This window comes from Lipotes vexillifer, unplaced genomic scaffold (assembly GCF_000442215.2).
Source record: "Lipotes vexillifer unplaced genomic scaffold, Lipotes_vexillifer_v1.1 scaffold132, whole genome shotgun sequence".
NCBI lineage: Eukaryota > Metazoa > Chordata > Mammalia > Artiodactyla > Lipotidae > Lipotes > Lipotes vexillifer.
In genome coordinates this window covers 955,059-968,963 of record NW_006782535.1, presented here as the reverse complement: position 1 = coordinate 968,963, position 13,905 = coordinate 955,059, and the positions used below count along the sequence as shown (strand labels likewise).

The 13,905-nt window shown below is 57.0% G+C and overlaps 1 protein-coding gene across 1 annotated transcript in view; it reads right to left on the bottom strand.

Moving 5' to 3' along the window:
* Nucleotides 1-46: 46 nt before the first annotated feature.
* Nucleotides 47-13,905, bottom strand: part of CARS2 (cysteinyl-tRNA synthetase 2, mitochondrial) — a 37,236-nt gene continuing 23,377 nt past the window's right edge. Inside the window, exons 8-15 of the mRNA XM_007455323.1 lie at nucleotides 12,752-12,885; nucleotides 10,349-10,416; nucleotides 5,520-5,586; nucleotides 4,637-4,775; nucleotides 3,086-3,209; nucleotides 2,481-2,579; nucleotides 187-390; nucleotides 47-115 (exon numbers count right to left, since the gene is read on the bottom strand). Coding sequence (XP_007455385.1) covers nucleotides 47-115; nucleotides 187-390; nucleotides 2,481-2,579; nucleotides 3,086-3,209; nucleotides 4,637-4,775; nucleotides 5,520-5,586; nucleotides 10,349-10,416; nucleotides 12,752-12,885 — 904 coding nt within the window. The remainder of the gene's footprint in view (nucleotides 116-186; nucleotides 391-2,480; nucleotides 2,580-3,085; nucleotides 3,210-4,636; nucleotides 4,776-5,519; nucleotides 5,587-10,348; nucleotides 10,417-12,751; nucleotides 12,886-13,905) is intronic.

The following is a 13,905-nucleotide window of genomic DNA, read 5'->3' as shown; positions in this document are numbered from 1 at the left end:
TAGCACAGAACCGCGCCGGGAGCCATGGCTTCCGCATCCCGTGTCCTCAGCTCCCTGGTTTGGGGTCTTCTGTCCTCGGGTCCAGCAGCTCCCACGTGGACACGCCGCCCCGGTCCTGGGGAGGGAGACGGGCCGGGTGAGAGGGCGCGGGGGCAGGGGCAGAGCTGGGGGCGGGGCGGCGCTCACCTTGATGCTGACGCCGTGGGCAGCCAGGTCCCGGCGCAGCGCGTCGCACGCCTCCAGCAGGGGCTGCCTGTCCAGGAGCTGCCGCTGCGCCTCCCCGGGGGCCTCCCTCGCGGCCAGAGCGAACTGCCGGACCTTCTGCCGGAAGCGGATCAGCTCCTCGACCACGCTGTGCAGGGCGGCCGGGCCGCTGGCCCCTGAAACACACTGCCCAGGCGCCGGGTGAGCGGACGGGCCCGGGCCAGGGAGGGGCAGGGGGCGCGGCTCGTCTCCCTCCCCACGCCTCGCCCTAAGGTCCCGGTCGCCCAGGCTGGTGAGCGGGAGCTGCCACTGCAGACGGGCAGCATTGGAGGGTCATTGGGCAGAGCCGGCAGGCCTGGGCCTCGTTGACCAAGGAAACCAAACTTGCTCGCTCCAGCCACCGTTCAAGGCCCTGGACGTTCTGTGCACGGGTGGGCGCGCGCACATGCAGCCCCGCGGCGCTCTCGCCTGGGGTCGGGGACCAGCAGTGTGGGTGCCGGCTGGGGGAGCTCCAGGGCTGGCGTGGGCGTGGAGCCCTTCCAAGTTTTCAGGCGTCCGACCCCACCCCCACCCCACGGAGGAGGGGCCGGCTCACGCGATCCCCAGCCACTGCTCCCACAGTAGAAGACAGCTCGTTACAGAGACGTGAGCCCCCAGCGGGCTCCGGGGGCGCCCCAGCTCGGGGAGGAGGTGGGCTTTTGGTGACCCAGCATAGACCTGGTCCCCTCAGCCTAGTGTGAGCCGCCAACAGGCCCTGGACCACGCAGGGAAGGCCACAGTCCACTAGGGAACCAGTGTCTCTCGATCAAACAAAACATTGCAGAGATACACGAGTCTTTCTGTTGAGAGAAGCTCACAGCCTAACAGTCCTAGGAGACATCCCCGCTCATGGCCAGGGCAGCTGGTGCCAGGCCTCAGCTGGCAGGTCCACGGCCTGGCAGTGTGGGCTGTGCCCAGGCCTCACGGCAGCAGGTGGCCCGGCAGTGTCCACAGGGAGACCCGGGGTGGCGTCCCCCCGTGTGCAGTCCAGGCTTCCCTGTTAACAGCCTGTTCACACTTTTTTAGAAAGTGGCAGCTATGGCCCATTCCTTTTTGGTCCTGAACAACAGTCCTAAGGCTGTTAAGTGAGGCAGAGCGAGGCGGGCCCCCTGGAGGAGGAGGAACCCTGGCCTGGGGCGTCAGGCAAGGACGCTTCTGTGCAGAGGACAGCCTGCTGGGGGTGAGGGGAGAGGCGGTGGTCGTGGGGAGACAGGTATACATGGGGAGGGCAGCAGGGGAGTGATGTTGGGAGGTGGGAGCCCAGAGGGGAGGGAGGTGGCTTGGGACTGTCGGGAACCGGAGTCGATGTGTCGGGGGTAACAGTCGATACGGAGAGGGGATCCAGGATCTCGGGGGCTGGCTCTGCCCGCCTAGGGCCAGAGCAGCTGTGGCCAAGTGCAGCGAGCACTCAGTGCCCAGACCCTCCCCGCTGAGAGCAGCCAGGCTCCTGGGAGAAAAGCCGACTCCTGCCTGCGACACAAGGTACCGGATGGGCTGGGAACGTCAGTGCAGGGACGTGCCAAAGGGATGGGGCCGTGTGTGGCACCACGGCCAGCTCCACGCTCCGCCCCCCAGCAGCGAGCGGGAGGAGGACCCGATTCCACAGTGGTGCCAGGAAGGGTCTCTGCAGCGTGGTCACGGTGCACATCCCGGGCGCGGGACAGACGGGGATCACGGCCCAGAGGATGGCATCACATGTGCTGAGTCCCCAAGGAGCCGGGGTGTCAGGGCAGGAAAAGGCCATGGAAGGCCAAGGGACGTTCCACACACAGGGGACCGGAGACCCGGTGGCCGAACAGCCCACGGGCCTGGAGTGGGCCTCTGTTGAGGAGTGTGTGACGGGGACGTGGGCGGCCAGGGGGTCCAGGCCCGGGGATCCCTGACGGCTGGGACCCGGCCGGCAGCTCAGACGGCTCCGGAGAAACGTGTCCCCTGCAGCCTGACTGCTGTGTACACTTTGAGGTTCTTTCCCGGACACTAGTGCACACGGAACCGTGGCTCACCACTCACTGTGCAGCTGAGGTGCACGCTTGTCCTGCTGAGAACCCTGTTTCGGTTAGTAAATCCCAGCTCTGCGTCTGTTCCCCTTTTAAGGAACATAACACATCTTAAGCACGTGGTAAGTCTGGCCTTTAACTACCGTTAAAATCCGCGTTTCTGAAGGAAAGAAGCGGCTGTTACAGTGTTAGCGTGTAGATTAAGTCCCACAGTCAAGGACTGAAGAGAGAAGAGCATACCTGTCGCTCAGCCAGAGAAATCCCCACCGTCTCAAAGAACTGCTCCACGTAGGACACGACGGCACCGAACACAGCAGGGCTCCTGGGACCCCCGGCCGCCTGCAACAAGTCACCCAGAGAAGGCTCTTGAAAGGCAAGAGCACCGACCCCGCCCGGGCAGGTCAGCTCCCGGTGGGCGCGGACGCAGCCTTGCGAAGCCGGCGCTCCCGCCCGCCGCCGGGGCCTGTGCTCTGAGCGCCTGTGCTGGCACCAAGCCCCCGGGCGGCGGCGGCAGCAGGTGGCCTTCGGGGCGTCCCAGGGTCCTGGGCGTCCGAGAGGAGCCTGGCGCCAGGGCCCAGGGACAGGCAGGGCTGGGGGGCAGTCGGGGTCCCCACCCGGCTTCCTTCCCCATCTCACATCTGTGTGACAAACTCGGACTCCCCTGAGCTCCTGTGCCCACGTGCCGGGCCTCCCCACGGCCCCCAGTTCTACTGACCCCGGCTCAGGATGGGGCCACATGCAGGGGTGGCCCGGAGGCCACCGGCTCTGGGAGCTGGGTGGCCCCAGGGGCTGGCGAGGTGGCGTCTGCTCTGTCCTCAGAACTGTCGCCATGTCCCAGGAGTTACCTCGGCAGCCGCCTTCAGCTGTCTGTTCCCGTGGTGAGCCAGGTCCATGACGGCGTCCACCGCCCCCGGCGTGTCGAAGTCGTCCGCCAGCGCCACCTGCACGGCCCCCTTGGTGCGGCCCAGCCTTTGGGGAGGTGAGCAGACGCGGCCGCTCCAGGGACCCGGCTGGGTGGCAGGAGCTGCAGCGCTGGCCGGGCCCCCAGGACGGACGCCCCCCGGGGGCTCCACCCTCAGCTCCCGCCCCTGGGGCAGCCCTTCCAGCTCCTTCCCTCTGCTGTCAGACACCCTCAGGAGCCGGCTGCTGTGACGCTCGAGCCCCTCAGCCCCTGGCAAGGAAACTGAGGTCACCGTCACCTCCTCCTCGCCTGCCCCCTTACCTGTCCCTAGCGGCACCGTCAGGTCCCCTTCGAGCCACCCCTCACTCACACGCTGTCCTGCACACCTGCCGGTCAGTCACCGGCCCCTCCGAGGCTCTGCCACCGTATTGATTCCCTGCTGCCTCTCGTCCCAGACTTTCCCCACCTCCTCCGGGTGCCCTGCTCCCCAGGCACAGGAAAGGGTTGGGCAGAGCCGCCGAGCCTGGGCCCGAGTGACCACAGGGAGACACAGACCTTTGCTGCCTGGGCTCCTACGACCCAGCGCTGTCAGCTGGCGTAACCTGACCTCTCCTGACTGAGGTGCAGACTCTCCCCTGCACGCCTGCCGGTGAGCGGCACTGCCAGCCCTTCCCTGGCACCCACCGTTGGGAGGGTGGCCGAGTGACTGACGGCTCCCAGCCCCACAAGGCCCAGCTGCCCGGCCCCAGAGCTTGGGCTTCGTCCTGGGCACCACTGCTGTGACCAACAGGCAGCTCCTGCCTCTCTCCTGTAGATGCCCTCTTCCCGGCCGGCCAGCCCCGAAGGAGCCCCGGGGCCTCTACTCCTCCAGGGGCTCCCTGGGTGGCGGGGCACACAGACCCCGCCCACCATCAGCCTCTGGGGACCCCCGATGACCCTGCCCTCATCTCCCTCTGGTATCCCCCGAGGCTCTGTTCGTCTTCCCAGTTTCTCAGCGTCTCTGAAGCCAATCTCAAACCTTCCTCGCCTTTTTTTGGATGCAGTGAACAGATGACCACGTCGAGCCATTTACCGAGCAACAGAACTGGAAACACCGTCTCCGCGTCCGGGGTGGGCTCCGTCCTCCCACCCGCGCCACCACTCAGTTCACTTCCCGGGGCCCCTTGTTGTGCTCGCACCTCTGCAGGCACGGCCGGCCTGTGGTCACGACCCCCGGGGGGCGGGGGGCACACGTTGGGCTTCCGGACGCGCCCATCAACCCGTCCCGCGACCCGGGTCCCCCCTCCTTCCTTCAGCAGCTCGCTCGTCTGCCCACCTGCCCCACTTCCTGTCGACCACGCCATCCACGAGGTTCCTGACGCTCCCACGCGACCGTGGGCCGTCCAGGCCTCCCCGAAGGCAGGGTCCCTGTCCCTCCCCTGGCGGGCCTGGGGCTCCCACCAGCCCCAGCCCCGTGTCCACAGCGCTGCCTCGGGTGGTCCTGAGTAGCACCCACCTCTGCCACAGCACGTCCTCCTGGACGGGGCCGCCCGCCAGCTGGCCCCTCATGTAGGCCCGAGCGTCCTCCACAAAGGCGGCCATGGCACGGAGCAGACGCCTGGCCTCGAGCATGGCACCGTCGCTGTAGTCCATGGCTGCGGGGAGGGAGCCTGGTCACCCGGGAGCCGCGAGCGCCCGCAGACCGCCAGGCTCTGTCCTGACCCCGGGCAGGAAACGTGGACACCCCTCCCCACGTGGGTGGCTGAGGGGTCATGCCTGCTGACAGGCAGATGTACAGACAGATGGCTCTGGAAAGCGGGGGCCCTGCCGGGCGCCTGAAGCGCCTCTGGGTTGGCCAGACGACCGGTGCCACGAGGACTCCGGCTCCGTGTTCCCGGAGGGGCAGGGAGACCCGGCCATCACCCTGCCCACGAGTGTGCGGGGACAGATTAGGGACACTCGCCGCGCCTGGGCGGCCCCAGGTCTCTGGACAGGGGTCCGGCCAGCGGGGAGTGCCGGGGTCCCCAGACTCGCCTTCAGGGCTGGAAGGGGACATGCCCTCTGGCCCAGGGGAGGGGCAGTGCTGTGCTGAGGGCTCCTGGCTCAGGCCCTGTGCCAGGACGGCTCATGAAGCCAGGGGGCAGGTGCCGTGGGCTCAGGCTCTCCGGGTCCCGCGGAGTGCTGGGCACCGGAGTCCCACTGCAAAGCTGCAGCCTCGGGACAGGCTCCGGGGTTCCCAGGCCGAGTGCTGGGACCGTGCTCCCTGGAGCATCCTCAGGCTTCCGTTCAGAACCCAACCTCAGGGCACGAGGTGGGGTGCACCCCACCCGGATTTCAGGGTCCTCAGAGGCTCCCCGGGGCCACACGTGAGGAGCACCCAGGCCTCCCTGCCAGCTCACCTGACCTGTAGCTGCTCCGCAGGCAGAAGAGGCGGAAGACGTCTGGGGAGGCCGTGCTGAGGAACTCCTGCAGGGGGCCAGGAGAGATGGAAGCCGCTAACCCCCAGGCACACGCAGCGCTCCTCCAACCACCAGTGTAGACACCTGGACCGCCCCCCGAGCAGTCGCGGGGTGTTCGCCGCGTCACCTCCATACAGCCTGTACGGTCGCTCATCTGACGTGAGCTGCGGGGCTCAGACCCATGGCTGGATTCTGTTAGAGCGTTCACTCAAGTGAGGGAGGGCATGGATTCCTGTATCTCGATATAATCAACACCTGTCAGACTCCTACAGATTTCATTCTGTGTGTTTAAAAACGTTACGCTCTAAGGAAGCGGCCACAGATCTCGCCAGGCCAACAACAGGATCGACAGGGACAAAGGTGAAGAGCCCCGTCCGACCCGACCTTCATCAGGACACCGGGTGTGTCAGCATCCGTGTCTGTCCCCTGGTGCTCCTTTCCAGAGTGCGAAAAAGGAGTATTTCTTCGTCCCCTTAATTTCCCAAACTAGCCAACTAACTTGAGACCCGTCCGGTGGACAGCACAGTGTGCGTGTTAATTCTCGCATTTGCGCAGTCACGTGCCCTCGTGTTCTCACCTGTCACTTCCCCTTTAAATCTGCAAAAGGAGCAGCATGGAGACCGAGCCCCTGCACTGTGATGTAACTACACCACGAACAGCACAGGCAGATAAATAACTAGCGCTGTCGCATACGGAGCATCACTTACAGAATGCTAAGATGCGGATGTGTCGTAACTGCAGTGTGTCTATAATGGTGACAAAAAGACAAGGCTTAGTGAACCAAACGCCAAACACCCAAGGCCAGGGCTGCCCTGCAGCCTCGCATCCTGTGCCTTCTCTGCAAGTCCTTCTGTGTCCCGTCGGCCGTCACTCCAGCCACTCTGACAGCGCCTCCCTGACCTGCCAGGGTCTCGTGATAACCGGCTGTGCTCGGCGGGACCCCAGTAAACACGCAGCTCAGCTGGCCTAGGGTTACACCGGGGACAGAGAGTGAACGCCGGGTCCTCGGAGGGCCTTAGCCACCCTCTGATCTTTCCCTGGCCTTTGTGAATGATTTCTGTAGGTTTCCTTCCCCAAAGCATGGGTTCAGCTGCTTCATAACTTGTTACAAGTCCTCTCCTGTCTCTGACAATGTAGCAGAAGGCCTGTTCCCAGTGGACACGCTTGCCTTAGGTGAGGATTTGTTTTTGTAAATCGTCTGTTTAGCTTTTTATAAATCGCTGCCAGACGCTTGGTATGTACGGCTGTGGAGCTGTTTGGGCAGGAGCAAAGCTGTGCATCTCCGCGGCGTGGCCACCGTCAGCAAGCCCTCCCCGCAGCCCCGGGGCCCTGACTGCTGACAGACACACCACACGCCGCTCCCAGCCCCACGCGCTTCTCTCTCCTGCACTCCTGACTTTCTACTCATAATCGTGCATTTAGTCACAGAATTTAAAAACTAACATATGGATATTTTATGTCTGTCTAGGTCTTCAGTTTTTCTAAAAGGGATCTCTTTTTCATTTTAGCACTTTATGTTTTCAGGGTAGCCATGTTCTCTATTTCATCCAAAAAGGATTTTAGATGGTTTTATTTTAAAGGGTTTTCCCTGGACTTCCCTGGTGGTCCAGTGGTTAAGACTCTGCACTTGCACCACCGGGGGCACGGGTTCAATCCCTGGTCGGGGAATTAAGATCCTGCACACCACTTGGGCTGCCCCACCCCCCAAAAAAGAGGGGGAGTCTCCTGCCACTCAGAATGATAAACCTCAATGTGTGTTCAGAAATCTAAGTTAATAGTTCTCCAAACGCCAGCAACACTAAAGGGTATTTATTTTCACCACTGTGGGGTGCCCCTATGGAGTCAGAGAGTTCAACGGAAATCTAGAATCTGACCTTTCTACGGCATTCTGTGTCTGTGGACCGTTTCCTGATAATGACACAGAAAGAAAGTAGGGCTACATCAAACTAAAAAGCTTCTGCACAGCAAAGGAAGCAGGCAACAAAATGAAAAGACAGCCAACAGGATGGGAGAAAACATCTGCAGACCATCCATCTGATAAGGATAAATATCCAAAATATATAAAGAACTCACACAACTCAACAGCAAAAAAAAAAAAAAAAAAAAAAATTCAATAATGGGCAAAAGACCTGAATAAACGTTTTTCCAAAGAAGACCTACACACACTCAACAGCAAAAAAAAAAAAAAAAAATTCAATAATGGGCAAAAGACCTGAATAAACGTTTTTCCAAAGAAGACCTACAAATGGCCAACAGGTAGGTACCTGAAAAGATGTCAACATCACTAATCATCAGGGAAATGCAAATCAAAACCACAGTGAGACATCACACCTGTCAGAATGGCTGCCATCAAGGAAAAGAAATAAGTGCTAATGAGAATATTGAGAAAAGGGAACCTTTGTGCATGGTTGGTTGGGAACGTAAACTGGTACAACCACCGTGGAAAACAGTATGAAGGTTCCTCAAAAAATCAAAAATAGATTTACCATACAATCCAGCAATTCCACTTCTAGGTACACATCTGAAGGAAACAAAATCACTATCTCGTAGATATATCTGCACCCCTATGTTCAATGCAGCATTACAATAGTCAAGATACGGAAACAACCTAAGTGTCCACTGATAGATGAATGGATAAAGAAGATGTGACACGTGCTCACACACACACACACACACATACACGTGCATATACACACTACGGACTATTAATGATCAAAAGAAGGAAATCCTGCCATTTGTGACAACATGGATGAACCTAGAGGACACTGGGCTCAGTGAAAGAAAGCAGAGAAAGACAAATACTGTATGATCTCACCCACATGTGGAATCTAAAAAAAAAAAACTCACAGAAACAGCAGGGAATTCCCTGGCGGTCCAGTGGTTAGGACTCTGCCGGGGCCCTGGTTTTGATCCCTGGTCAGGGAACTAAGATCCTGCAAACCATGCGGTGTGGGAGAGAGAGGAGAGAGGGGAGAGAGGGAGAGAGAGGGAGAGAGGGAGAGAGAGGGGGAGAGGGGGAGAGGGGGAGGGAGGGAGAAAAAGAAAAAAAGAAATGGAGAGCAGACCAGTAGTTGCCAGGGGCTGGAATGTGAGGCTGGGGAAGACTGGTCTCCTTCGAAGTCCAACAGCAGGGAAGTAACTCAGTCCTGTAGTAGCGCCCCCCCCCCATGGGCCACTCAGTAAGTGGTCAGGAAAGTAATGCAGACTTTGTAATATCTATGAAAATTTTAAATGCATGAACCCAAGCAGAGGTAGTTTAATACGGCCATGAAAAATATAATTTAAATGGCCATCAATAGGGGATGGTTTAAACTAATGAAGGTGCACCCTCACAACAGATGATTCAGCCATTCAAATGAGTGAAGTCCATATGGAAGAAAGCTGACTAATGCAAAAGACTCGCGTTTAAGAGACACCTGGAACAACACCGAGCGCACTAATGTTCGCATTGTAGGGGCCCCAGCAGAGAGAGAGAGAGAGAGCGGCAGAGAGCTTATATTTCCAGCTAAGCTGTAAATTTGCTTAACCTGCGAAAGGGAAATAGACATCCAAGCCCAGGAAGCATAGAGAGGCCCAAACGAGATGAACCCAAAGAGATCCACAGCAAGACACACTGTGTAATTAAAATGGAAAAATTAAAGAGAAAATCTTAAAAGCAGCAAGGGAAAAGCAACTAGTTTCTCACAGGGGAACTCTCATAAGACTGTCAGCTGACTTTTCTGCACGCCAGAAAGGAGCAACATGATACACTCAAAGTGATGAAAAAACCTACAACCACGAGTACTCTACCCAGCAAGGCGCTCGTTCAGATCTGAAGGAGAGAGAATTTTACAGACAAGCAACAGAACCCTTAAACCAGCATTACACGACATGTTAAAGGGACTTCTCTAAGAGGAAAAGAAAAGTCCACGACTAGAAATACGAAAATTCTGAAAGGAAAAATCTCATTGGTAAAGGCAAACATTCAGTAAAGATGAGCTAGTAGGAAGGTTAAAAGACAAAAATACTATAAATCATCTATATCCACAATAAGTAGTTAAGTGATACACAAAACAAAAAGATGTAAAACATGATGTAAAAAACATTAAACATGGGAGGTGGGTAAAAATGCAAGCTTGTTAGCATGTGTTCAAACTGAGATCATCCACTAAAATAACCTCATATATACGTGGGATGCAGCAAAAGCAGTCCTAAAAGGGAAGTATTTAGTAATATAAGAAAAACCTCAGAAAAACTTAAGAAAAATCTCAAATAAACAACCTAACTTCACACCTTAAGGCACTAGAAGAACAAACACAACCCAAAGTTAATAGAAGGAAAGAAATCATAAAGGTAAGAGCAGAAATAAATGAAATAAAGACAAAAAAATACAAAAGATCAAGGAAACTAAGAGCTTGTGCTTTGAAAAGATAAAATCAATAAACCTTTAGCTAGACTCATCAAAAAAAAAAAAAAAAAAAAAAAAAAAGAGAGAGAGAGAGAGAGAGAGAGAGAGAGAAAGGGCCCAAATCAATAAAATCGGAGTCCTGGAACAGGGAGGGGGAAGAGGCCAAGGCCCCCGACACAGGAGCCGACACAGGAGGCGACAGGACAGGAAACACCGCCTCGCACTTTTAGACAAGAGAAAGCCGTTTAAGCCAGAAGCAGAAGAAGCCTGTCAGGGCCCCAGGGACACAGGGAACCGGAGATGGGGGTCTCCTGATGCATATCTGCCTCCGTGACACGTCGGCAGACTGGTGGGCACACAGGAAACACGACAAGTGCGTTACCTTAATTGTGATGTAATTCTTCAGTGATTTGGACATCTTCTCGTCTTTGCCCTTCACGTGCAAATGCCCTGAAACAAAAACAGAGTCACTCATTCCGCACCCCCAGAGGCAGGGTGAAGGAGGGCGCGTCTCCAAAGGTGCCTGGACTCCGGGAGCCCTGACCCGTCACACAGCCCTGCGTGGATGCCCACACAGGCCCCCCCAGATCGGCCCCGCGCTCAGCCCGCCAGCAAGGGGGGGCCCACGTCCACCCTGGGCCAGGGCATCACACTGCGGGGACGGCCCCTCCCTCTCCTGTGAGTCACCAACACAGGGGACCTGACTCAGCGCCCGAGGAGAGGACACATCTTTGCTTCCACGAAGCGTGCGGGTCTCCGAGCAACACTGCGAGCGTGTCTGTAGCTCGTTTTCAGACATATCCCAGCCTCAGCATCGTTTCACCCCCGTGTGTGAAAGACGGGGGGACCCGAACCCCCTCAGGATTCCTCCATCTGAGCCTGGACCTCCTCCTGGACCACAGCTGTACCAGGTTCACTTCCAGGGGAGCTGCGATTTCCCAACGGAAGATTCTTCCACTTTTTCTGACACAACTTCAAGCACCACCTTTCTTCAAGCCAACTTCTCCAAGAACCGGTTACGATGTGGCTCCCAAAAAGCTACGTAACCTCGAGTATGTCAACCTATGCAGCCTGCCGTATACGCCAAGTACAAGTGAAGTTTTAAAAAACTGACGACATCTGGAAAATGAAACGTCTGACAGCTGAACGCTCCTTCCATCCATTCACTTCAGGAAAAGGCATCGATTCTCCAGGGTGTCAAGACACAGCTGTTCCTCCGGGACCGGGTGAAAGTGGGACAAAGAAGATTTCCAACGTCCTAACGGATCGTGGGTCTTAACAGCAAAACCCTTCCCCACGCCGCATCCAAAGCAGCAGGACCTGCCGTGGGCGGACACAGAGCCCCGTGAGCGCTGGCACTGCCGCGGGTCCCGTCTGATGGCAGGCCCAGCCGCCGAGGGGCACGGGTGCTGACGGCAAACCCCAACTCCTCACGAGCGCCACCGATGAAGGGCCTGCGGGGGACCAGCCCTCGCGTCCCGACGGGTAACACGGGATCACCTGTCCCCGAGCCTGCGACCGGGCACGGGAACACCTCCATCCCTGGGACCTGTGACTCCCTCCCCGGATGGGCTCGGAGCACTCTGCTCTCACAAGTCCTCCCGCGGAAGGCGGAGACCTGGCCCCACGCGGTTTCTGAGAAAAGGAGGGAGCCCCGACCGGAAACGGGTCCAGGGTCCCTGCCGAAGTGCCGGAGGAACGGAGCCGGGGCCATCGGGCTCCTGGCCCGGCACGAAGGACGCGGGTTCTGGCTCCTGTCGGGCGCCAAGCAGGGACACGAGGTGGAAACCGGACCTCGGCCCCCGCGCTGGGAACGGCAACTCAGCCCGTCCCTTTCAGACGACCTCAGGGCAGCACCGAGATGCGGGGTCACACAGAGAGCCGCGAGGCTGGCCCGCGGGCTCTGGGCGGGGCACACGGGGTGGCAGAGGCGCTGCAGGGCGGCCCTGTGTGGAAGGCAGCCCCGCTGGTCACTGTCACCCACGTGGACCGTCACCGCAGACTTGAAGCTGCTACTGCATGTTACAAAACTGGAGTGTGTCTGCGTTTAATACCACCTCGCTGGCAAAACCTGGTTTCCTTAATCTAAGGACTTAAAGAAATGGCTCTTGTTGGTTTCCTGAGCTTTAGATGTTGACCGTTTGCCTCTCCCAACCCCATCACTACCAAAGCCTTTTCTCTTTCTTCGCCTCAAATACCTTCACTGCCCACTCCAGAAAGGTAACAAAACCAGTTCACGGTGGCTCCGCGACCTTTGTCACAATCTTGGACACGTGAATCTCCCCATGCATCACAGGAAATTCCAAAATTGCTTCGCTCGAGACGCCGCTGGTCTCACAACTTCGTATCCACTTCTGAGAGCAGACGGCTGGTGTTAATCACGAGGCTTTTTGAACAGTGAGCCAGAAGGCAGTGCTTTCAGAGAATGACAGGTATTTACGGTGACAATGTCACAGCTCAAGAATGGCGTATTCATAATCATTACGACATCAAACTGTTGGAAATTCCCCCTTCATAGTTTCCTTTCAAACAAACTTCTATAGAACAGCCCTGCATAACATTTTCCAAACTCTCGTCAGCTCACATTTCAGTTCCAAAAGGCATGTTCGGTATATTCCAATCCAAGGAAGTTCACATCCAACCAACAACAAGCCAAAGACCATTTAAGGGACAACTCTGTTTCTTGACCTATTAGCTGATTCAGGTGTTTCCAAATGTAGCTATATTTCACGGACGGAGTCGAGAGAATTGAAATGGAACAAGTTACTCTGAAGTCCTCGCTCACCAGAATGTAGGAAATAATTCCCCCACTGCTGGCACTGGTGGAAGACCTCGCACTGTGCGATTTCGTTCTCGTGGTGAGGAAACGCTAAATCTATGCCACCCGAGTGGATGTCCAGCCGACTTCCAAACACCAAACTGCAAGACACAGGGCAGAGCAGGGAGTTAACTCAATCCAATGACACGGTCTCCAAACCACATCCCGTATTTACTCCTTCCAGCCCTGGGCCACACACACACCGAATGGAGCCCAATTCCAAATGCATGATAATGCAACTGATGCAAACGGAACCTGACATTTGTTTTTACTTCATAAAATCTCTAATTCATAGCTTTTCCGCCTGGGAAAGAGGCTTCATTTTCTTTGCTCTGGATACAATATGTGGTTTTTAAAAACTTCAAAATTCCTTTTTCTTACTTTCAGTAGGCAGACCTTAGTGGTTGTTCAACTATAACAAAAAAAGAACTATAAAATCAAGAGATTTTTAATTTGGCTTTTGAAAAATGAGCCATTCAGCAGCCATACATGAATAACAAAGTAACAGAATTCAAAGTGACACGTTTCAGCTGGTGGCATTTCAGCTATAAGGCTGCTGGCTCCCGAAAAACCTCAGTCCACAGAACTGCACGCTGCACCTCAGGCCTGCCGGGGACACTCCGCGTGTGCAGCTCTGTCACCAGAGCACCTGCAAAACAACTGGTACCAGCACCAGTGGTCCAGGCTGACCAGCAGCTGCTTCAGAGGACGTTAAAAATGCAGAGATCAGTGAAAAATGCAAAAGCTCGCACAACAGAAAGGGGGTGCAAGGTGGGCGGCTTTGGAGCTCTGGAGGCCGTTGGCCCCCCGGGGGTGCAGACACCAGTGAGTTTTTCTGAAAATGGTTAAAAATAGATGTTTTCAAAGATGCCACAGCTGGGCTTCCCCGGTGGCGCAGTGGTTGAGGGTCCGCTGGCCGATGCGGGGGACGCGGGTTCGCGCCCCGGTCCGGGAAGATCATCCCACGGGCGGCGGAGCGGCTGGGCCCCGTGAGCCGTGGCCGCCGAGCCTGCGCGTCCGGAGCCTGTGCTCCACGTCGGGAGAGGCCGCAGCGGTGAGAGGCCCGCGTGCCGCAAAAAAAAAAACAACAAAAAAATGCCACAACCTCCCTGAGGCCCTTC